This window comes from Ciconia boyciana, chromosome 7, assembly GCF_034638445.1.
Source record: "Ciconia boyciana chromosome 7, ASM3463844v1, whole genome shotgun sequence".
Taxonomy (NCBI): domain Eukaryota; kingdom Metazoa; phylum Chordata; class Aves; order Ciconiiformes; family Ciconiidae; genus Ciconia; species Ciconia boyciana.
Window position 1 is genome coordinate 56,925,306 of NC_132940.1, and position 24,252 is coordinate 56,949,557.

Below are 24,252 nucleotides of genomic sequence, written 5' to 3' on the forward strand. Positions count from 1 at the left end.
TCCCATCACCTCCGCAGAGTCCCCAGCAGTTCGCTGGGTGTTGGAAGCCCTGGCAAGGACCCATCTGGAGCCAGGGACCTCTTCCTCCCTGCGCAGGGGCTCAGGAATGCGGTGTGCACGGTCTGAGGCCAGCGAAAACGTTTGAACTCCCCCCTCTAAGAGGCCCAGAGAGCCCGTCTCGCGCTGCTGAGCGGCAGACGCGCACGGCAGCGGCGGCTGAGCCAGAAAGGGGGGGGGAGCGAAAAATCAAAATTCTTTCAAGATGAAGCCGCTGGGGAAGACTCAATTGTCTCCACCAACCAGCTCCGATTTGAACGCTCTCGTCTTTGAACATGGGGACTGCCGGCTTTTATCAGGATGCGCTGGCAAGGTAGGACGCCAGCTCCTTGCCCTGACGAGGAGAAGGCAACTCGCGCAAGTCCAGAGCATCCTGAAAGAAGGCAAGGGAGGAAAGTTAGTAAAGACGCCCACGCAGCCTCACCGCAAACAGAGGAACCTGTTCTGCAATGTGCCCATGCTCTCTGGGAGCTATGCACACCACAGCACCGTGTCTGCAGGAGCTCGGCGTGGGGCGAGTGGCTGGGCCAGGCCAGGCCACTCGCCCCACGCCGAGCTCCTGCAGACAGCATCGATGGCTGGGCCATTTGCCCCAGGACATGGCTTGGCTTCCGCTGTGGTGGCTGCTCACGGTGGTGCCAGATGCCTCTTCCCTCGCTGCCGTGCTCCTCTGGAAGGAAAGGCAGCTTGTTTAGGGATGCACTTTCAGTCTCGGTGACTGCCTGCTAGTCAAAAAGCCACCAAAAGGGGCATCTCCCTGCACATTTTTAATTTCCTCCTTGGTTTTGGAGATAATTACGGCAGGAGCGAGTGGCCTTGCGCGTTCCCCATTCAAGCACCTATCGGTACAATTAATCCCGGCACCGTTCTGAGCAGCGGCACAAAGGGCCTTTGGTGTAAGGTCCTTTATCTGGGAACAAAGAGCTGCCTGTGGGAGAGAACCTGAGGTTGCACTTTTCCCGCTGACGAGCGTTTCACATACACAAAAGCCGAGCCACACAGAGTGCCCTGCACCCGCGTCAGGTCTGGGAGACCCCATGATGCATTTTCCTGGAGCATGCTGCCCAGCCAGATCCCTCCTCCTCCTCCTCCTCCTCCTCCTCTGGGAGGGTCCTTCCCCCTCTGACCCCGGCTAAACGCTGTGGCTGTCCTCCTCCAAGGCCAGGGGACTCGCACATGCTGCCTGCAAGGGTAAAGCACTCCTGTCCCGCTCAGCCCAAGGCAGAGCACGTGCTCCACGGACGGGGCACCCTGCGGACAGCAGCTTCGGAGCTGTCGCGCTGGGAGGTTTCAGCACTCAGCAGCCCCTCGTGCCCAAGCTACGCTGCGGGGAGGGGAGGCTCCTGCTGACGCGGCCAGGAACCAGGAGAGCAGCGAGGAAGACTGCGGCCAGGGAGGGAGGCAGGCAGCTGGCAGGGCACCCACAGGGCTGGCAGCACCCAGGGTGGGCCGGGGTACCCACGGCAGAGGTGCCAAGCACGGGGTTTGGGAGCCTGGCGAAGGTGCCGCAGACGCTGTCTGCCAGCTCCCTCTGCAGGGACGGGGCTGGCAGCACTGCCGGCATGCTGCACAGCCCACGCACCCTCGTCCTCCCCCGGGAATCTCGTCTCTCCCGGGGACACCCACCATGCTGCCCAAGCGTCCGGTGCAAGGCCAGGGGGCTGTGCAGGGTCCCACCCTCGCCGTCCCCGGCTGTCGGGCCGGGCAGGCCAGGGGCGGTGCGGTTCAGCCCAAGGGCAGGGCTGGAGCGCTCCCTATCACCGCCCACGCTGGGAACCCATCCTTACGCCGAGCAGGGAGCCTGCTGCTCCCCAGCGCCGAGGGGGGACGACGCGGGGCTGCTGTGGGAGCTGAGCCCCCACCCCGTCCCTCTCCCGGGGGACGCGGGGGCTCAGACCGCCCACGCCCACCAACGCGCGCTTGCCCCAGGTCCGAGGTGAGCCGACGGCTTGACAACGAACTGGGAACAAAGGGAAGAGAGAAGGGGGGAGGAAAAAAAAAAAATGGGGCCTGTATCACAGCTGTGGCCCTTCGTGCCAAGGGCGTTTGGCCCATCATCAAAGGGGATCGGATTTGCTGAGGCAAATGATGACACATCCACTTCAAGCGGGGCAGGTTCTGCCTGCTGCTGGAGGCGAGCCACCGGAGTGAAGAAGTACTGTGGGCACTTAATAATAGACTCATTATTTCTGCATTATGGCAGGGCCCAGAGGCCCCAACTGAGATTGAGGCCCCTTTGTACACATCACACACGCACGCACAAGGGCAGGCAGTCCCTGCCCCGGAGAGCCCGGCCGAGGATGGGCAGCACCACCGGTCCTGGCACCATTGCCGGTCCCGGCACCACTGGCACCACGGTAAACTCACAGCAGAGCCCGAGATGCCAATTCCAAGGATGCTCCAAGGATGCATCCTCCATTTCCCAATCCCGCACCGGGGTATAACAACCTCACACGGGGAGACGGGAAGCCATTCCAAGCCATCGGCCAGCTGCATCTCCCTCACAGTCCCCCCATCCGACCCCAGTGCCCTGCACCTTCTGGATGGGCCAGATCCAGCTCCTGGATGACCGGGAGCTGCCTGGCACGCGGGACGGAGGGGGACGGGAGTGCTCCCTCCCTTCAGCCCTGCCCCGCCGCCCACCCGCCGGCCGCTAACTGGCTGAAGAGGGTTTTCCGGCCGCGTGCTCCTCGCCAGGAGCTGTTTCCTGACGGCCGCGAGACAGACTGAAGCATGTGAGAGAGGACAGGTGCCAGCTCTGTGTAAAGCAGATCAAGTGGCAGCGCCCGGGATGCGGGGAGGGACGGGCGTTCGCTTCCTCCTGGTCACGCACCAGGTTGAGCCGGGGAGGGCAGATTTCTGCCATTTTGCAAGCAGGGCCATGCCAAGCCCGGCTCCAGTGCCCGCCGGCACCTACGCTGCATGCATCCCCCTCCAAAGCACGGTACTCGGAGCCCAGGCCTTTTGCAGGACGGCAGGCTCCTGCCCTGCAATCGCATGCCAAGGACACGTGCAGCCCGCTGTCCGAGCCCTGCCAGGTCCCGCTGCCAGGCCCCAGTCCTGCAGAAAGGCCATGCTCACGCCGGGAAAGGACGCGAGCCAGCTGCCCGAGTCCAGCCCTGCACTGCAATTACTGTTCTATTAATACCACGGGGATTTCGGATGTCAGAGCCCGGTGTGCCACGCTGGGGTCAGCTCGGCCGGGGAAGAGCTGCCATCCCTGCCCACGTGGTGGATGCGCCCCGGTGCTCGCTGCTTTGGCTTGCCCAGGGGGAAAAGCTGCTTTCGCTCTGCCAGGCTGCGGGCAAGGGGAACGGACGGACCCCACGGACAGCCTCTCAGCCCTGCCTGCTGCCAGACACCCTGCTGGCCTTAAAATGACTGCTGCCCACTTGGGACGGGCACGTCCCTGCCCGGCCCAGGGGAAGGGGCTGCCCGCTGCAGCTCCCCACCACAGGGACAACACGACCAGCCGCGCCGGGCGGGCAGGAGCTCTACAGCCAGCAGGCAGGAGAGATTTATAGGTCGCTGTCCGCAGCAGGAATGGCCATGCAGCCGCCCTCCGCTGCCACAGAAATAACTCATCCAACCAGGAGATGCCAGACCTATTCGAGCCACAAATGCCATCAACCAGGATGTAGGCAGCAAATCAGCCTGCAAAGCCTCCTGTGTTTCCAGGCCCTGCTATGACGGGGACGCTCCCGCCACCTCCCTCCATGGCCCCGTTGCCCTGTGGCTGTGGCTTCATGGGACAGGTGTCCCCATGGGGCCACCAGGCCGAGCCGGGCTGGCGCAGGTAGACGGAGAGCCCCAGAGTCCCTGGGGGAAGGAAGGGAATGCGGTCGGTGCTGCAGGCCTGCCTCCGCAGGGCAACCGTTTGTGGCAGGCTGAGATCCAAAAGGCCCCTCTCCCCCCTCCAGCTCCATTTTTTTCCAGGTTGTACTTTTGGAAAGAGCCCAGGGAAGGAGTAATGATATTTAAAAAAAAAAAAAAAAAGAAACCACCCCCTCCCCAAAAAAGGTTACTTGCTGCACATCCAAAGGTTCGCCCCACAGACGGGGCGGCTGGGCTGCCAAGCTCCATCCCATCCCAGCAGCGCAGAGCAGGACTTTCTGCCAAGATCTCCCTCCTCTCTCCTGCCTGGGGCAGTTACCCAAATCTCTGCGCTGCTCTCCGCTCGCTTCCTCGGCTCTCCTAGAGCACCAAGCCCATCTGGAACTGCTTAAACCCAAATATCCCCCCCTCTTCCCCACCTCCCCCACCCCCAAAGTCAGATTCTTCCAGAGTTAAAACAAGCACAGAGTCAGGAGGGGGTGCCGGGCTGGGCTGACTCGCTCCTTCATTTCAGTTTAATTTCTGGGGAACTAGAATAAATCTGTTCCTGGCGATCGTTCAAGCCCTGCACATTTTTCTCATTAATAAAAAAAGGCCTTGGATCGCACGCCGCGTGTGCGTGCGCGCCCGCCGAGCACCCCCCCCCCCCGCGGGGTCCCTCCTGCGCCCCAGCCCTCGCCGGGCAGGCGGCTGAGCACCCAAGGGACAAGCAAGACCAGCCTGGGGGGGCCGGTGTCCCCTCCCCGGGACGGGTTTTGGCAACCCTGCGCATCGGCCGCACCTCGCGGAGAGGAACAGGGAGGCCCAAATCCCCCCCGCAGCTGCCGCCGGGCAGGAAAGCCCTGGGGAGGGCTCCCCTGGGAGGGGGCGTCCCCGCTGCCCCCCCCGCCGCTCCAGCATCGCAGCCCCCGCAGGGCCCCCGGGGCATTCCTGGGGAGGGGGCCGGGAAACAGGTGTTTGTCAACAGCTCCTGCCACACGCGTGAGAAACGCCAGGCCCCGACAGCGCGGAGCTTAGCGACGGGCAAAAATAAAATAAAAAGACCCCCCCCAGCAATCCCCCCCCCTCCAGCCCAGGACCCCCGGCCAGCACGCGCTGGCACGTGCGCCGAGAGCAGCCACGGGGCCGGCGCTCGGCCTTGCCGCCGCGCTCCTGCCTCTTCCCAAGATGGCTCCCTTTCCTCCTCTGAGGGGCGGCCATGCGAAGCCGGCTCTGGGCTCGCTCCCTCCTGCCTCGGGGAGCACGGGCCGGTGGGCTCAGCTGCGCCGAGGGGAAAGCGGGCGACAGGGGAAGGCTGCAGCCCCTCTGGAAATGGCGGCCCTATGGGAAGGGGACGCAGCCCCGCTCCCGAGCTTGGCCCCACGAGGCCTCGATGGCTGCGCTGAGGGCAGGCGATGCAGAAGCCCAAGCGCGGGAGGACGAGGCCTCGCCAAGAGCACCAAGCCTGGCCCTCCGCAGGCAGGCTGCCCACTCGCCCTACAAAATGGCTCCGCGCGAGGTCTGCACGGGGCTCGGCTCCACGAGGGGATGGCCCGCGCCCCGCCCCAGCCTGCGCACAGGACTGATTTTTGAGCAACAACAACAAAAAAAACCCCACAACAAAAAAACAATACACGAATTCAAATGGGACGGTCCCAGCCAGGCGGGAGTGCCACTGCAAAAGGCTGCCTGGCCTTCAAGATGGCAGCTCGTCCCCGGGGCATGCCTGGCTCCCCGCAAGGGGCTTCACGGCCATGGAGGGGCACCCCCATCCCCACCGTCCCCCATATGCTTCGCTTGGGAACAAGAAGCGTTGTTCCAGAAGCGACGCCAACTCATTATGGCTTCAACCCCGGGGAAGCTGAGGGCGATGGCAGCCACCGGCTCCACTGCAGCCCATGGGGCCAGTCCCCCCCCTCTCCCAGGGGGCTGCTCAGGGGGAAGCTGGCACCCACCCTGCCAGCCACCTCTGCCAGCCGGGAAAGGGGATCCCAACCCTGGGGCCGCCTCGGCACCCTTCCCCCAGCGCGGCTCCCAGGCGGAGACGCTTAATCCCGACAAACCAGTTTGACTCAGCACAACAGGAACAGCTACAATTTTAAAAACATGCAAGTCTGTGATTCAGATTGCTCGGGCTGTTTTAATTAAACGCCAAGCTCCCCTGCTCCAGTGGCAGCAGCAAACGGCTCACGGAAAGAAAATGCAACAAACTGGTTTCCCCAAATATCTCTGACAGTAAGTCATCACAACAAAACAAGGAGTTTCGGTTCATTCCTTAAAAACCAGAGGCCGCTATTCCCAATTGCGAAGGCTGGCCGGGCACGGCCCCACAGCCTCACTGGCTGAGCCGTATGCCGGGGAGAAACACGGGGCTGCAAACGGACCCCGGTGCTGCAAGTTTTCCCTCTCCCCGGCTCTCCGCATGCTCTGCTTGACACAAAGGAAAGCCCTTCTTCTCCCCACCTCGGGAGCACGGACAGGGCCGCTGGATTCCTCAAGCGGGGCTTTTAGTGAGGAACGGGAGATTTAATGAATCCAGCGAACACTGCGGAGCCCCACGACTCGCTTTCTCTCACAGCCCTACCCCGAGCATCAATAAAACAGCAGGGCTAACTTCCCCCCATCGCCCCGCCGAGAAACACGCCATTTCAGTGAAAAGTAATTAAACGGAAAGCAGATCTCCCTGCCAAGAAAATACCTGGCAGTTCCAGTACAGGGGTCAATTAAGCAGGGGTTTGCCAGTGCAGAGAGGAGCGTGATCAGCCTGCGAAACGGCCGGCGGGGGTCTGGGAGCTGCGAACGGGCAGAGCCCAGATGAGGAAAATCCCCCCTAGAAATCCTCCTGCTTCGGGGGAGTTTGGCTACCTCACCAAAGCCCGAGCTGGCTCGGGGCTACGTGCAGCAATGCGATGCCTCTGCACGGGGGTTCGTGGTGGAGCATGTGGGAAACCCCAACTTTTAACGGAGTCCCATGCCCAGAGAGGCTGCTTGGGGCAGGAGCTGCCGCAAAGCGGCTCCTCCAGAGAGCAGGTCCCGGTCCCAGCCCACCCGCAGCCCCGGGGCAAGGGGCAGAGCGAGCCTGCGGCCATCCACGCTCCCTCCGGCCAGGGCGTTTTGAAGCCTGGGGTTTCATCCCTGGACGGTCGGCAAAGGGCCTCGAACGCGGTGCTCTCCCTGCACCATTTCACCGCGTCCGCTCCCCGCAGGGCCTCTGCTCCCACAGCCCCGCCGGGACAAACTCCTCAGCTCCAACCCCTGCACCGGAGAAAGGACCCGCTGTTGCCCCTGGATAGAGCATTCCTTCTGCAGCCGGCCCGGGGACTGCTGAACCGGAGAAGAAAAACACATTGTGACTTCAAACAGACCCAGCGCACTTACAGGATCTAGAGAGAAACCATTTTCTCCTCGGCAGCACAAAGCCCTCACTGAGCTGCTGCCGAGCACAGCTTTTCCCCTCCACCCCCATGGGGCCTTGGAAAGAAACCCAACTCTCCGCCATCCCCCCGGGAACGGGCAGCGTTGTCCAGCCCCGGAGGCCCCTGCCCTCCCGGCCGGGTACCGGCTGCAAGCCCAGCCCGTCATCCCCTCGAAGGGGACGGCAAGGTGGCCAGGTCCAGGGACCGCTCGCTGCCGTTGTCGTCTGCAGGACGCGCGTGCAGATTTATGGCCACGCCAGATTTATGATCAGCACTAAACTATCCGAACAAACGTGCACGCTAGGTTTACAGTAACCACCCGAACGCACCGGTCCCCATCAGGAAGCGGCCAGAAATGCCCAGCGCAGCAGAAGCGCGGGAGCTTGCTGACCCTGATGCGAGCAACGGCTTCCTAACGCTGGGCAAGGCAGAAACCTCTCCCGGCCCAACTGCAACTTTCCCGCCAGCTTGGACAAGAGCGAAGGAAAAAGGAAAAAAAAAAAAACAAACAAAAATAAAAGAAAATCCCAGGGCAATCAGGGCCAGCCCCAAAAATGCTGGGCGGCTGCCAGCCAGCCCCAAAGCAGTCCCATGGGGCTGGCACCCCAGCTGGGCCCTGACCTCCTCGGCCAGCGTGTTCAGCCCCTGACCCCTCCGCACGCTCGGGAAGCTGAGAAAACCCGGCGACTCCTCAGCAGGAGCTGTTTATTTTCTGTCCATGCGGCTCTTCACACCGCTCCATCCCCCGGCGGCGGCAGGGGAGGGTCCGGGGCTCCCTGCCTCCCCAGGGACTGGCGGGACAGTCCCCGGGCGTACACACCGCTGCTGCCAGCCCCAATGCTGGCCTTCCTTCCCCGGTTCCCAAACTGCTCCCTGCCCACAAGTTCATCCTCCTGCACCTCTCCAGCAGGCAGGGCTCCCCAGGGCGGCGGGCCCCGGGAGCCCCCATCCCGAGAGGGCCGGGTGCAGGCAGGCTTCTCCCTCCCCTCCTGCCGCGGGGCTCCGGCTCAGCCCGGAGCTGACGGACCGAGCAGGCCCACAGCTCCGTTTCCCACAGCGTACAAAGGAGGATGATTTCTTATTTTTTCCCCTTTAAAGGAAAAAGACAAAAAAAAAATCGCAGGGAGGGAGGGTGCAAAGAAACACGGGCAACAAGCACCCCCCAAACTTTCTACAAAGCCCAAAGCCGGAGGAAACGTGTCCCCCCAACACACCGCAGCGGGGAAGGGCTCCTGCCCGCGGTCACCCCCCGGTGCCGCAGCCCAAACCCCGCGCCGCGGGGCGACGGCGGCGGAAGCCCGAGCACAGGACTGCCTCCCGGCACACAAAAGCCCCCGCCGCCCCCCGCCCGGGCGGAGGCACCGACAGCTCCTCTCCGCCCGGGGTTTCTCCCTTCGCTCCCTCCCTCCCCAGCCCCCTCCCGCCGCTCCGGCAGCGGGTTCGGTTACCGGACACCGGAGCGTCGCCGCCCCCGGCGCTCCCGGCCGGAGCCGCGCACAATGTGCCGAGACAAAAACCCGCCCGGGCCCCCTCCTCCTCCTGCTCGGGGCGAGCCGCCTCGCCCGCCCCGGGACGCCCCGGTGCCCCAGCGGGGCCAGGAGCCGCTTTTCTGGCTCAAAGCCGGGGGGCGACGGCGCTGCCCCGCGGAGCGGGGTCCACCCTCCGAGGGGGAGACAGTTACCCCTCCTTTCATCGCCAACTCCACCGGAGCGCGGGGGGTTGCCCTCCTCCCCGCCTTCTCTCCCCCGCCGGCGGGGGCGGGCGAGCCGCGGAGCGCGGCCCCGCTCGGGGATGGATGCGGCACGCGTGGCCACTCGCCCCGGCGGTCCCACGCCGGAGCCTCGGGGGTTAAGGCGGCGGGCGCGGCGAGCCCTGCCGGGGAAGGGATGGAGCCGGACACGGCACACGGACACTCCTCCGGCGGCCCCACCAGTTCTGGCACGCCGCGAGCTTCCACTGAAAGAAATATTAATTTTCCAGCCCTCTCGGTCGTGGCGAAAAGCCTCGGAACGTGAACCGGGTATCCAACGAGGCGCCGCTCCCTGCCAGCAGCCGCCGGCCGCGACCGCCGCGCCTCGGCCGCGCCGGGCTCGGTTCCACGGGGCGTTGACTCTGAAACCTACTGAGGGCGGCTAAGCGCTGGGAACGGGGCCGGGGCGCGCTGCAGCGGCGAGCTCCCCGCGGGGACAGCCGGGCGTCCGCGGCGCGTCGAGTCGAGTCGAGCCGAGCCGAGCCGAACCGGCGGCGGACGCTGACGAGGCCCGGTGGGCCGGGGACACCCCGGAGGGGTGCGCGCGTGTGTGGCGCGGTCGCACGGGCCCCGGTGCGGCGGGCGGGCACGCCCGCCCGGTACTCACCCTCCAGAGCGCGGCGGCCGCCGGGGAGCAGCAGGAGCAGCAGGAGGGGCAGCAGTGGCGGCGGCGGCGGGGGGGCCCCCGGGCGGGCCGCGGCCATGGCGGGGGGCGGTGCGGGCGGCCCCGCCGGGCAGTCCCGAGCTCGGCGCCACGCGCGGCTCCTCTCGCCGCCGCGCCACGCTCGCGCTCTGGCGCCGCCGCCGCCGCTGCGGCCGCTGAGCCGCGCGGGGCGGGGCCGGCCCGCCAATCAGCCCGCCCCTGGCAACCCGGCGCCCCTGGCGACGGCGAGCGCGGCGCCCATTGGGCGGCGGTGGGACGGGGGCGGAGCCTCCGCGGAAAGATGAATTGGAGGAGGCGGGCGCTTGCCCGGCGCGCCCCCGGTGGCCCCGCCCCCCGGCGCGGGAGGCGCAGGGCGGGGAGCGCGCCCCACCCAGCGGCCGCCCGCGGAACTGGGCTCTTAAAGGGGCCGCGCTCCCGGCCCGCCCCGCAGCCCCCTGCCCGCCCTGCCCTGCCCCCCGCCGGGGGCCGGTGGGTGCGTGAGCCTGTTAGTGTGCGTGCGGACGGGCCCGTGGGCCCCTCTGTGCCCCACGACTGGCAGCCTGGTTTACCTGTGCCACCCATTGCCGATCCATCCTCTACAGTCCCGTCCCGTCCCGTCCCGTCTCGTCCCGTCCCATCCCATCATCTCATGCATCTCACCCTGTGCCATCCCATTTAACCCCATCCTGTCCCAGCCCATCCCATCGCATCACATCCCTTCCCAACCCACCCCATCCCGTCCCCCCCACACCATGTTTCCCACCCCGGTGGCAGGGCTGAGTGCTGGGACCCTGGCCAGGGTGACACCATACAGAGAGCACCATGCAGTGGCCCCTCACAGCACCCCCTTCCCCCACCCCCAGCGTGCCTTCCCCACTACGCTCCTCGTGGGGCATGGTGCTGGCTACCATGCACACAGCCACGGCCTCCAAGTCTGTGGGTGCCTCAGTTCTCTCCCCGTTCTCTCCCCCCATTGTCACGGGGGGGTTTTGGGACCTTGTGTGGGACAGACTGCTCTCTTGGCATGGTGCACACACACTGTCCCCGTAGCTGGAGCGGGCATTGCCACATCCTTCAGGACAGACACATCCCTACAGTGCCAGGCATGGGACACGGGCTGCGACCTGTCCTGGTCCTCTGTGCCACACCACAAATCTCCTCGTCGGATGCCTGGGGAGGGTTGGCCTTGGCTGAGGGCTGAGCAAAATCCCCCGAGTCCCTGATTTTGGGGCTTTTTGATGCCCCTGGTCCCCAGAGTGGCCGGGAACTCCAGCAGGTCTGGGGTAGGGGAGTGCAGGGCTGGGCACGTTGCCCCGGGCAGCCTCGCACCCGTGGCACAGCCATCTGGGCTGCCCCCGCCGAGCCGCCTGCCATCTGCAAGCAGCGCCTCGCTGCAGCGCTCCCCGCCCCAGAAACCTGCCCCAGAAACTCCCTCTTCGTGCAGCCAGAGCCCCATCCCCGCACCGGCGCAGTGGGGCAGCTGTGGGCCCATGCTCCCAGCCACCTTCCCCGCAGCTCCTGGCAGGAGAGGGAATTTGGGAGGTTATTGGGGCTGGCCGCGGTCAGCCTCTCTGCTGTGCAGACGGATGCAGAGCATGTCCGCATCGCCTCCTCCTTCTGCTGCACAAACCCACCAGGGCCGTGGACGGGCGTTTTCAATCCCAGTCCCAGTAAGATTTGGCTTCCCAAGCCCTGGCCAGAGAGATCAGCATGGGCCTGGGCTCTGCTTGGGCTGCCGAAAATTTGGAGATGACCAATTCCTGTTGCAGGAATGCTGGCATCCCCTGGGAGCTGCGGGGAGCCTCGCCAGGACGCCATGTCCTGAGGGTTGCCGCAGTGCCCCAGCACCGCCAGGCACGATTCCTGGAGGGAAAAGCCATGGTCAAGAGAGGCAGCGTGCTAATTTAAGATGGGACATGACATACGACTGTGATAAATCTCTGCAAGGGACAGGAGAAGCAGCAAGTGGGGCGTTGCACTCTCCAGGTAAAAGGATGCAGCTGGGGAGCAAGGCAGCAGAAAGGGGGTCACCATGGTGGAAAATACGAAAGTTTGAGCAAAGAAGCAAAAGTTGTTGATTTGAACACGCTGTCACTCAAGGAGACAAGCACCAGAGAAGCGAGCAGTGAAGCTGGCACTGTTAACAAGTGTGCCGGGGTACGATGCTGTGCCAGCGGGGAAGGAGAGCGGTGGGGGCTAATGGAGATGCCGAGAAACTTAACCACGGACCAGACTCAGGGTGGGAAGATTTGCTGTCTCACTGCAAAGTCACTCCCGGGAAATTCTCCCCACCGGAGACGCCGTACCAACCCCTGCAGCCAGAGCCTGCCGGCTTAGCGAGATGCAGAAATCTTGTTTATTCTGCGATTCCAGAGGTCTGAGTTACCCAAGCACAAAATTTCTGAATGGAGCACTTGGGGAAATTGCTTATTCACACTTGAATAACTTAAAGATGGCTGAACCAATTTTACTTAAACTTTCCCCAAGAATTCCCCTTGGAGCCAAGCCATGCCTGGCAAATTTCAGCCCAAAAGGAATTCATTTCAGAAAAAGGACGAGAAACTGGAGCAGGGAGCGGGGGGGCACGGGCAGGGGGAGGATGCTCCATATAATCCCCTCTCTCCCCGCACGCTGTAATTAATGACCCCTTGCTTGCTCCCGCCGGGCTGGTGCTGCCAGTCGGCCTCTCCCTGGGGGCTCACGCTCCCCCGGTGCAGGTGGGTGCAGTGCTGCAGTCCCAGCCGGGGGCTGAGGATTTCGGGGCCCGGCCAGCAGCGGCACAGGTAGCTGGCTGGGGAGCCCCGGGTCACTGCCTGGGTGTTGCAGCCGGCGGGCGGCCTGGGGAGCAGCAGCTCCGGTGCCTGCACAATAGGAAATAACTGTGGTAGCTGCATGGTATTTGCGGGCAGGGGCTGGCTCTGTAACACCAACCCGCCCACTTGTGCAAGGACTTGGTGCTGAGGACGGTGCTGCTGCGGCCCCCGCGGGACGGGGTGATGTTGTGGCCGGGGGACATGCACACCTGTAGAAACTCAGGCACCCCCCAGCCCTGCAATGTCCCTGCACACATTCACTCAGCCCCGGTCCCCTCCACCGACGCCTCCCCAGCACCCTGGGAGATGGCTGGAAATGGACAGGGCTGCAGCAGGGACCGTGTCGGCACGACGTAGGCAGGGATGGGCTGAGAGGTGAAACACGGGGCCGTGGGGCACACGGGGGAGCGTGTCTGCAGCATCGGCCTGAGTTAGTGATGCTCTGCCTTAGAACAGCCCTCCAGCCTGCAAGGCAAAGCTATGGTGCCCGTGGTGTCCCCGGGAGGCATTCCCGGGCAGATGGGAGTGGCAGGATGGCAGGATCTGCTGAAAAGAGACGAAAGGAAAGCCCCAAAAAGCAGCAACGGCCGTGGATGTTCAGAGGACAAACCTCCCAGCCCAGCCCTCTCTCTATGAGAAATTTCCCACCCAGAGACCCCATCCCGCTGGAGCAAGCCTGACTTTCACACCCTGTTTCCAAACACAGCCCCGACGTGCTCCGGTGACGGCTCCACAACTCACCGGCACACGCATGGTGTGTGTCAGACCACGGCCACGCACAGGGGTGCACCCACGCACCCTGCCCGCTGCGCCCAGCCACCGCCCCTCACCTCGTTTGCATGCGGCAACCTCAGCTGCAACTTAACAGGGAGAAGATGATTAGGGAACAATTATTCCTATTTTCTCAGAAGATCTAAGGGGCATCAAATGAAATTACCTAGCAGGAGCTGTAAAACAAACAGAAGGGAGTGCATTCCTCGCCAGGCAGCCAGCCCTGGGAGCGCGTTGCCACAAGATAGATATGGGGACGTGTGTTTGAAGGGTGGCACGAGTGGAGGGGGGAAAAAGCCCTGCAAGAGTTCTCCATTGCCTGCTCACCAGCAGCGCAGCTGTGCCGGGGTTGCGGGAAGCTGTTTCTGGGCTGGGTACCGCTGTAGCTGGGCCATCGTGGCATCAGGTGGCATCTCCATGTCCGCTGTCCGAAGGGCAGCACCTAAAGGGGCAACACCTGAGCAGGCACCTGGGGCAGCCGTGTGGCTGCTGGGGGGTCCCCCATGCCATCCCTGGTGCAAGGGGGGCGCGGGGGGCCCCGTCACCCTGTTCCCAGGGCTGGGAGCACCGCCATGTGCCAGCTCGCCCAGCCGGCGCGTCTCCCGCCGGGTCAGTGCCGGCTCCAGCCTGTCTCCTTCCCAGGCTCCCTGGGTGCTCGCCCCTCCGGGCGCTCCTCCCCGCGCTGCCGGGTGCTTGGTGCTGCCAGCGGGATCGGGGCAGCCGGCAGCGCCCGTGCCAGCCCGGCTGGGCCCCGGCGAGGCGGCCACCTCCCGCCGCTCCTGGTCCCCACTTCAAAACCCTCTCCTGTCCCACCCACATCCACCACCCCTCAACTCTGGCAGCTACAGGATGCAGTTAAACACTTCAGCACTTAAAATTTCAGGTGCTAATTGCTTAGTAATGAAAACTTTAATCACAGGGCAATTAAAACCTTAAGTAGCTGTGGGAGATCCATTCCATGTCAACAAAAAAAGAGTGCCGTCACTGCTCCGGCACCGCCCTGGCACGGCACAGCACGGCACGGCCAGGAGAGCCCGTCCTGCAGGCCCCGCTGCCTCCCGCTCTGGGGATCTGGGGACCCCCCTCTCCCCACACCAAGCTGGAGGTGGCCGAGGAATGATCAGCTACCGCCGTAAAACTTAAAACCCAGCTAATTTTGGATTAAGTGCCATATGAAAGGGTTTTGTTATTTTAAATCTCCTACTTTCCAAATTCCCAGGATTAAAATTCTCTGCATTTATTTTAACCACATAACATTTGCAGACAAATCACTTCTCCCAGTGCAAAGTTTGAAGCAGGCTTAGGATATAAAGCCCAGCCACAAGCTTCAGGGTGGAATCGCTGCAAGCGCCTGCCAGCCCCGTTTGCCGGCGCGCGCTTGCAGGAGAGCTCAGCCACCGTTTCTGCAGGGGGAAAAGACCCAGCCCGCCAGGTACCAGTGCCCTGGGAGGCATTGTGAGGAGGAAGGGTGGCTGGAAACCTGGCTCCTGGGCTGATTCCTGCGCTGGGGATGAGCCCTTGGGAAAAAATCCGATGAGGTCTGTGTGTTTGCAGAGCTGGCCCTGTCCGTCTGCTGTGGGGTGCATGTTGCAACCGTGCTGATGCTGTCCAGGTGACACGGTTCACTTCTGTATCAGCCCTGTCTCATCAGATGCTGACAAATACTACATTTAAAAAAAATATAAATTCAGTGTTTGTGCCTTTTTCCCCCCTGCTCTGCAGCCCACCAGGTCCGAAAGGGAAAGGAGGCGTCCGGCCTCGCGCGGCTCCGGCTCTGCCAGGACAGCACCGGGGGAACAGGAGGCAAAGGCTCCAGGGCTGGGGGCTGAGGCTCGGCCCCAGCTGCTGGGAGGTGTGGGAAACGTGGGTGCCTGCGGGCAGCAAACTGCCCCCCACTCTTTATCAAAAGCAGCATCGGTGTCTGGCAAATGTCACTCTCCCGCGTGCTTCCCGGCTGGGAGGTCTGTTTCCTCCCGCCGCCTCCCATCACCCCCTTCCCCTCGCTGCCTCCCAGCCCGGCGGCAGGACGGGGCACGGTGGGACGTGCTCGCGAGCCGGTGGCCGTGGGGCTGGGAGGGCCAATGCAAGGATGTCAATCGGTGATGCCCCATGGTGGGGTCCTCACCCAGCCCACTGCCCACTTGGGCACCTTTGCTGACCAGGCAATTAGCAGCCTGGCCCCATTAGTGACATTTTAGGGTGCTGCACCTGAAATGCCGGTGCAGACACCCTTCGCCTGCCTGGCCCTGAGCTGGGGGCAGCCTTAGTCACGGGGAGCAGATGCTTTCCAGACATGGAGCGATTTAGGGGCTGAATCCCACCCTGTGTCCCAGCCTGACCCCGCAGAGCCATTCCCAAGTGCGGGGTAGTGACCCCCAAGTGGGGTGACAAGATATTTGGGGTTCATGCTCGTATCTGAAGCATGCAGAGATGCTCTGCAGACCCTCCTGCCTGCAAAAAGCCAAGAGGCCTTGCTTGACACTGCGTGCCCCGCAGAGCCGGTCGCTCCTCTGGACAGAGCGCATGGGCACTGGCACCGTGTCCCGTCGGGGCTGCCTGGGAGCAGCCAGAGGTGACGGTGGCAGTGGCTACAACGGGGCTGCGGCAGGGCCAAGCGTAGGGCCTGGACCCTGCCAGCCCCCGCCTGCCCATCCCCTCCAGGCACTGCTGGCCAGGGGCAGCCCTTGCAGCAGGGGGGCTTTCCCGGACCCCGAGCTGAGGCTTTGGCATCCCCCAGCCGGGGGGTACCCCGGTCCTGCCTCCCACCCCACCTGGAGCATCCCTCGCCCAAAGCCAGCTCCGGATGCTGCGCCTCCCGTCGCCATGGCAACCCCCATCCTTGCCGGGTTGCCATGGCTCCTCGGCCCCCAGCCGCAGCCGCATCCCCAGCACTGAGAGGACCCAGCGTTTCAGGTCCTCAGGGGCTGCCACCACGGGGGATGCTGCATGGGGCCTGGGAACGGAGGGGTGAGCCGGGGCCAGGAGGAGGGCTGACGGCATGCTGGCACCTCCACATCACCCTGGTACCACAGGGGGACGGGCTCTGGGACCACCCAGGACCTTGGGGGGCTGGTGGGGACAGGGTCCCCCAGGAGCATCACTGGCAGCATGGGGGTGGCATCTCTTTGTGGGCCACCCTCACGCTTTCCAAACTTGACTCTTTCCTGCCCAGGGTTTCTCCGCTCGGTGCAGCAGCCCCAGCCCTGCAGGGCCGTGTCGGTGGGAAGGCACGCAGCTGGCAAAGCCCTTTGGCGTGGCCGTGTGCCGGCAACACCAACAGCACCAAGCACGCGTGACCACCCTCCTGTACCATGTTGTCCACTGTCCCCTTAAACACCATCCCACCCATTGCAAACACCCCTCCAGGCACACGGGGAAACCTCAGCGTGGGGCTCCCGGCGCTGCACTTGCCGCGCGGGGGTTACGGCTCTGTTCGGCAGCAACGCGCGAGCCCGGCGGCCTCCAGGCTAGCCGTGCTAAATAAACACAGCCACCGTGAGAAAAAGGCAGCCAGGAATAGTCAAACAAAATAATAAGCTGAAGGAATAAACAAAGCGGGGACGTGTCCAGGCACAGCACAAGCCTCCGACTTTGTGCTTCCAAGCCGGGCTCCTACCCAGCCCTGGTGCCCTGCGGGTGGTGGAGCCCAGCCCGCTGGCAGCACCCCGGCCGGCTGCACCCCCCGTCCCCCCCGGCTGCAGGGATCCCCTCTCCCCGCCACGCCGCATTCCTGGGGCACCCGAGGACGATGGTGCAAACACCCTGGGAGAGGTGCCAGGCAGCGCCCGGCCTGCCTGGGATTTGATCCGCTGCCCCAGCGCTGGACTCGGGAGGGATAAGCCCAGGCTTAGCTGTTGCTTCCCCTGGGGCTGGCTCCCAGTTCCTCACCAGTTTTGCCGTAGCCCTTTCCCACACTAACTGAGGTCAAGGGAGCCACGCGACCTCCGTCCCCTCTCTCCCCTCCAGCTCTTGGGAGCTTTCATCATTCAAAAAGTTTGCTGCAAAGCGGATGGTACGAGGGTGGGAAAGGGGCAGCCCTGCGGGCAGGGGTCTGCAGTCGGGGGGACTGGCAGGAGTCCCCGGGGGACGTGGTACCGTGGGGGGACCCACCGGCAGGCTGCAAAGCTGGGGCGCAGATGTGCGGCTGCCCCCTTGGAGCCTGGATGAGGTTTGGGTGGTGGTGCAGGGGCCAGCTGAGAACCTGCAAACTCAGTGCTTCCCTGGGAAAACTCACGGCACAGGCTGGCAGTGAGGGAGAGGGCAGCTCGAAGGACTCAGGGTGTAACACGCTGTCCCCATCACCATAAACCTCCTTTAAAACTCTCTGCAGGGCCCTGACACTTCACCTCCCTTCCTCTCCAGCTGGCATCCAGCAGTGCTCAGCCGCGGAACAAAAGGACACGGTTTAAAGTAGCCAGTTATTTTAAGAGCCTGCACTGGCAGTAACAGGCAAAAAATAGAAAGAAAACCAGAATAAGCGACAAAAGAGCATTCCCCGATACACACTTTTGCAGCAGTGCTTCCATGCATTTGGTGTAAAATCTGTTGCAGGCAAAAAAATTGAAATAAAAGGAAAACCGCTGCAAAGCCCATCTGCAAAGCGGCACCTGGGCGTCCCAGCAGGGCAGGACGCTGGCGACGCAGTGCTGCCAGCAGCCAGGCTCTCAGCTGACAGGATTTTGCACGTGAACTTCTCATCTGCAGGTTTCCCTTGGCTTTTCCAGCCTGAAAGTGTGAGTACAAACCAAATTGCTAGCATGCTATGCTCCGCTCCAGCAGCCGGGCAGACGGGGCTGCTGGGGCCCCGGCACAGCCCGGCTGGCCCCAGGAGCCAGCGATGGCGGATCTGCAGGTTTGGCTTGGCCTGGACATCCGTCATGTCCTCTGGCACAATTTTGCTGAGATTTTCAAGCGAGCCTTGTTTGATCTTTGCCTCCACATGTCTGGAGGAGCAGCCCAGCTTCTCCCTGGCTGTGGTGGGATGCTTGCCCATGCTGCTCAGCAGCGAGGCTCCAGGGACTCGGCTTGTTGCAAAGAGACTGGCAATGTAAGATTTATCACCTCATGAGCGCTATATTCCTAAAAAGAGCCTGTCACGGTGCAGCCCTCTCCACCGCGCACCAGCCGGGATGCTGTACTGGCCATCCCGGCTCCCCCAATGTGGGAAACAGCCCCCAAGGCCCGCAGCAGCGTGGGCTTTTGCTAAAAGCATTTGTATGCACCTTTATATTGGGGAAAAGCCAGTGAGGAGATGTAGAGGAATGCGGAGTGTGTTGCTCCAGCAGCCCACGGGTGCTGGGGCCAGTTCAGCAGCCCATGGCTGGGTGACCCTGGCGTGCCCTTGCCCGCCACCTCCGTGGGAGCCTGGTGGGATGGGGAGGAGCAGGGTGGTGAGGGAGGACCTCACACAGCACAGAGGAGAGGGCAGGGAAAGGAGACAGGCAGAGAGATGCACCTGGGACTGTGCTAAGTGCCTGGGCAGTCCGGGTCCCAAAATCCCTCCAGGCTGGTGGCCCCAGCGCAGGAGGGGACCTGCTCTCCTTTGGCAAGCTGCTGGATCCGATCCCCTTGGCCCCAGCACAAAGCGGGGGAGGCCACCGTGGCTCGGCTGACCCAGAGATGGGGGCTGGGTGCAGCCCCCAAATCAGCTGTACCCCATCAGAAAGCAGCAGCTCCTGACCCAGCCAGGTACTGCTTCGTCCCCTGCAATGGCTACCGGGGGTGCGGTGGCATGTCCCTGAAGCCCGCAGGCCAGCATGGCTTTTTCCTCCTAACTGCTTACCAGCCCCCAAAACACCACGGAAAACACCCCCATCGAGCCCTGGGATGCTGTCAGGCTGGGCCGGCAGGAACATCCCTGCTCACCCCTTGCTGGGGTCCCAAACTGCCCCCACACCAAGCCCGGCACCATCCTCACTGGCAGCAGGGACGGCAGCGCATGGGATGGAGCCATGGGGAACGGGAACAGGGACCGGGGAGGGGACGCTGGCCCCAACACTCCCCCTTGGCACCCACAGAGACTCCCAAATGATGCCCTGAAGGCAAAGGTCAGGCTGGAGGGGTGCTGGGCAGAGGCCCCAGGACAAGCAGCACCCACTCACAGTGTTTGGGGCAGGGCCCCCTCAGCCAGGGGCTCAGCAGGTGCAGCCGTGGGTGCCCCCCGTCCCCCCCCCAGGTCCTGGCCTCCAGCAGAGCATTCGGGGGGAGGTCAAGCATTTTCTTCTTTCTCTCCCCCCTCCCCTTCCAAGATGAAGAATTTAATTTTAGTTTTTACAGCTCCTCCTAGGTGGATAAATCCCTTCCTGGCGAGTCCAAGCCCTGGAAAATCTTGTGAATCTAACGCTGGCCCTTCTGGCAGTCACTGCAGCAATTCCTGTTTCTCTCCAGCCGCACTCTGTAAAGTTTTATAGTTTCCTGGTTGTAGCTGCAAGGCCCCAGCCGTGCCGAGGAGGGTGGCGGGGGGAGAGCCCGGCACTCAGGAAACTCGAGGCCAGGGAGGCAAAGCGGGGAACCGCGGCCAGGTGGGATGTGCCGGGGAGCTGGGGAGCTGCCAGGTCCCGCCACGGGCTCCTCCAGGCAGGGACGTCTTGTGCCTGGGGCGGCACGGTCCTGCATGTGGGGACTCGGTCCATCACAGCTGTTATCCCGTCCCGGGGTGGATCTGGGCCAGCTCCACCTGTGTGCCACGGGATGGTGGCGGGGAGATGCCATCCATCACCCGGCGTGGGGCGTGTGCCTGGGGAGTAAGCAGAGCCGCCGGCGTCGCAGCCCCGCTGAGCGTGAGTGGGGCCCCACGGCGAGACCCGGCGCTCCTCCGAGACTGCTCCGTAATGAAAATCAGCTTTATATCTGCTTTATGTCAGCTCAGCGCTGCTCCGGCCCCCGGGGGGACGAAGAACGTGGATAGCAAGCAGTGCCACGGCCCTGCCCATCACCTTGCTCATCCCCATCGGCCACGTGCATGTCCCGGGAGTGGTAACGTGGCACCTTCGCAGGCGGAAAAGCAAGGCACGGAGGTGCTCAGGCTGGGACCGGCTTCATCCTAGAGCGGGACGTGGTACTTTGATGGCCAAGTGATGGGGGAGCCCTCTCCGCTCAGTCTCTGTTCCTCTGACTTTGCAGCGGCGGCGGCAGTGCTCCCCACGGTGATCTGCTCCTCTGGGAGCTGCGGGCGCCTGTGCATGGGGTGCATGAAGCACCACATCACCACCTCTCTGGATTTTCTTTCTGAGCCTTACCTGTATTTGGCAACTTCTGACGGAAAATTTGGCCCCTGGTGAGGTCAGGGGTGGGAGAACGTGTCTGGCAGCTGTGGGAGGCAGCGAGAAGCCCCTGCTTAATGCACCGCCGTGGCTAAAAATCCCAGCTGAAGTTAGGCCGTATTAGGAAAGTGGTGGGAGAGATGAGTGCCAATTTTATAACGCCATCAGCTCCATTAATGCTTATGCTCTGCCTTTGAATGCCGAAGTCACCGCGCTCGGCTCCAGCTGCTCCGTCGCCAAAAGGATACGGTAAAAATAGCCCAGAGAGAAGCAGGGAGCGTGATGGGCAGAAAGGTGATTTCTGGAGGAAAAGAGAGAGGATTAGTGCAGAGAGGAGAGGAACGAAAGGGATGTGACAGCGGTACGCAGCCCCGAACCGGCCTGGTGCCCCACCACCAGGTCCTGAGGGGCTGTGAGGCATCACAGGAGCCAGGAGCCAGCGACTGGGATGAGGACGGCTGGGTGGGAAACAGCGTTTCCGCTGCTGACCCCGCACCGGGGCTTTCCCACATCCTCCCCGGTCACCCAGCAGAAGGGGACTGGAGGGTGCCTGTGGCTGCCGGGGCACCCATGGGTGCTGGGGCGGGCTGCGGCTCAAGGGGGACCCGGGGATGGGGATGCTCTCGGGGGAGCATTGCAGAGGGAAATCTCTCCTCGGCTTCCTGCAGCAGCTGGGCTGGGACGTCCCCGTCCCCTCTGCCAGCGCTGCGTCGCTGAGGGACATCACGGGTCACCGAGCAGCAGAGAGACCTGTCTCACCCTTCGCGCCCTTCCCAGAAACAAGGGGCCGGGGGGAGGCGGCGAGGGGGGCTGTAAACTCTGCATTACCACTAATTAAGCACTTGGCTGTCACCGAGGCTTCACAACACACCTCCTTCTCTGACACTTTTACTGTTTAGGGAAATGGCGTCTCGGGCCTTTGATGAACTCGCTATGAAGTTGAAAGGAGCTCGTGGCGCGGTGCCAGGGCCCGTCGCAATTGTCTCTCAGGCTGGGGATGGGAAATGACCCATTTATAAAAAGCGAGGTGATAAATTAGACCTGGGAAACGGGAGCCACCGACTCCGCGGATAAAAGGCAGGATGGGCCGGACCGGCCGCTGGCCGCCCCTGCCTGCCCCCAGCCCCGGCGGGTGCGGGCACAGCCGGGCTGGGCGAACCCAAGGCGGGCAGACCTTGTCCTGCTGGCAGTGCCAGCCCGGCACCCGGTCCCTGCTGCGGCAGGGGCACGAGCTGGAGGGGAAGGTGGCGGGCACTGGGCAGGGCACCGTGAGGAGGGGGACTCCAGCGGGGTTATGGTAAGAGGGTATTTTTGGGGTGAAGCGGATTCAAAAGATGGAAATTGAGGGCAGGGGCGAGGAGGAGGAAAACGCCCCGCTCTTGGGCTGTCAGGAGGAGCAGCTGCAGTCTGTGTCCCGGTCGTGGCTGGGGCTGCGGTATGGCCCCACACGCTTCGCCTGGGCAACGTGCGTCCGAGGGGGTTATCGGAGCCCCTGCACCGCTGGGTGCATTGCTCAAAGTGCCACCAGGATGCAGGGGCCGGCTGGGGTGCAGGTGACAGCAAGTGCGGCCATGCATCCCTGCCATCCCCACGTGGGGACCCCACACACCCCCAAGCACAGTCCCTCCTGTTACAGGGGGCCAAGTCCACCCCTTGGGTCAGGGTTGACCACAGGGGCTGACTGCTGCTGGGGTGCAGAGAACCTACAAATTCATTTCATGCAATGCAAGCCGTGTCTGTGGGGGACTCCCAGGCTTCCCATGTCATGAGCAAATGAAGGTGTGACCACAATGATGCCCGAGCTCAGGAGCCATCCCCCACAGCTACACCACTGGCCACCTTCAAGGCGCTCCCCGTCCCCTGTGTCCACCCCTCGCCCTACCTCTGTCTGGCCATGGACTACGGCTCAGCTCTGGGGTGGAAAAGCAGCCGAGGGGCTTTGCCGCAGGATCGCTGCGGGTTAGCTCAGGGCGGCTCCCAGGAAGGCGGCCGGTTCCCCACAGCTCCGGTGCCTGGCCTCGGGGAGCTGGGGCTGCGGGAAGGCAGCAGCAGCTGTCCCTGTCCCTGTCCCCGTCCCTGTCCCCGTCCCCGTCCCTGTCCCCGTCCCCCAGGCTGGGGCGATGCTGGGGGATTCACCCCTCTGCAGGGCCAGCTCCAGCAGCCAGCGTGGGGCAGGGGGACACCAGCCCTCTTCTTGCAGTGGCCCATTGCAATGGGCTCTCTAGGACTGGCCGGGTTGCAGGGTGACAGCTCTGCAGGGGGGCTAATTACTGCCAATGAGAGCTCATCCTGATGGCTGGGAGGCCTGATGCAGCAGGTGATGGGCTTTGCCGCGCAGCTGGAGGGAGAGTCTCTGGATTTCACACATCCGCGCACAACGCAGCTGCTTGTTTGTTGGCTGTGGACGGCCCAGCCTTCGCGTGTGCAAGAGGCTCAACCCTGCACAGAAGCAGCAGCGACCGCGCAGGGCTTGGGCTGCTGCCGAGAGGCTGGGGAGGGTGGTTTCCTCCAGGCTGCAAAACCCCGGGGTGCAGAGATGCTGTTTCTCATCCTTCCTTGGGCTTCACCTCCCACTGCAGCACAGGTGCCGGCATCTCGCCCCTTCCTCGGGCTGTACAGGAGCTGCCCTTGGCATCGCCCTCCTCAGAGGAGCGCAGCCCTGCACGTCTCTGGGGAAGGAGCTGGGGAAGATGCTTCTGCCTGCGGGGAGCTCCCGGGCCAGGCGGGAGGGCTGGGGTCCCTGCTGCTGGACCCCAAGGGCTCTGCAGGGCAGCCTGCTTGGGCCCTTCCCTCCATAGGAGACAGCACCTATATCCAATGCTCTATATCCCTCAAAACCCCTCCACCTGCCTTTTAGGAGTCTCCCCCGTGTCCCTGCTCTCTGCCCCATGTTTTCACAGCTGCCGTACTGCAACATCCCCCATACATTTGAGCCTTAATTCTTTTTAACGCTATATATATGTGTGCATATACTTATATATATTTTTTCTTATCCTCCCTGCATTGTGTTTCTCATTAATTATTCATATCTCATGAAATAGGAATGAAAACAGATTGCATGATGCTGGCCGCAGTCTTGCAGGAGGGAAATCAGCCCGAAGACTTCCCACAACCACTGCTGGGCTGGGGCACGAAACCCTTTGCCCTGGGCACAGGGTGCTGGTGTCAGGGTGCCCTGCTGAGCATTGTGGCACCCAGGGCAAGGAACCCGGACTGGAGGGAGGCTGCAGGGAGCCCCTCGACCATGCAGGGTGGGGGATGGAGAGCTCTCCCGGCCCCCAGCGAGTTCCTGCCATGGTGCGAGACCCGCTCCAGCCCCCGGCCGCTGGGTTTCATTACGAGTTTTTGACTGAAAGAAATCCCTTCCCCACGGAGGTGCGTGCTGACTGCGATGGAGTCACATCCTAACCTCGCCTGCGATAGACTAAATAGACAGGGGCCTGCCTCAGACTCCCACTCAAAGGCAGTTTCCCATATTCCTGCAGGCCTCTCCAATTTTCCCATGTCCTTTCTCAAGCCGGGATGCAGCGTTCGCTCCTGGTCTCGCCCCCTGTATACAGAGCTGGGCACATCCTTCTCCTCGTGCCCACCTTTTCTCCTTGGGCATGCAGGCACCGGTCGGTGCACGGGCGCTGTGCCCTGGGGTCACTGCCCCGCGCGGATGGGAACCCCTGCTCCTGCTCCTGCTCCACCCAAATAACACTTGCTTTTTAAAATAGCTCTCCCC

At 63.3% G+C, this 24,252-nt stretch overlaps 1 protein-coding gene across 2 annotated transcripts in view; it reads right to left on the reverse strand.

The window, feature by feature from the left end:
* The window catches only part of EPHB3 (EPH receptor B3), a 28,382-nt gene extending 18,545 nt beyond the window's left edge, over window positions 1–9,837 (reverse strand). For both annotated transcript variants that reach the window (XM_072866931.1, XM_072866930.1), the window contains exon 1: window positions 9,644–9,837. In XM_072866931.1, the coding sequence (XP_072723032.1) occupies window positions 9,644–9,740 (97 nt within the window). In that variant the 5' untranslated portion in view covers window positions 9,741–9,837. The remainder of the gene's footprint in view (window positions 1–9,643) is intronic.
* Between the last annotated feature and the right edge of the window lie 14,415 nt (window positions 9,838–24,252).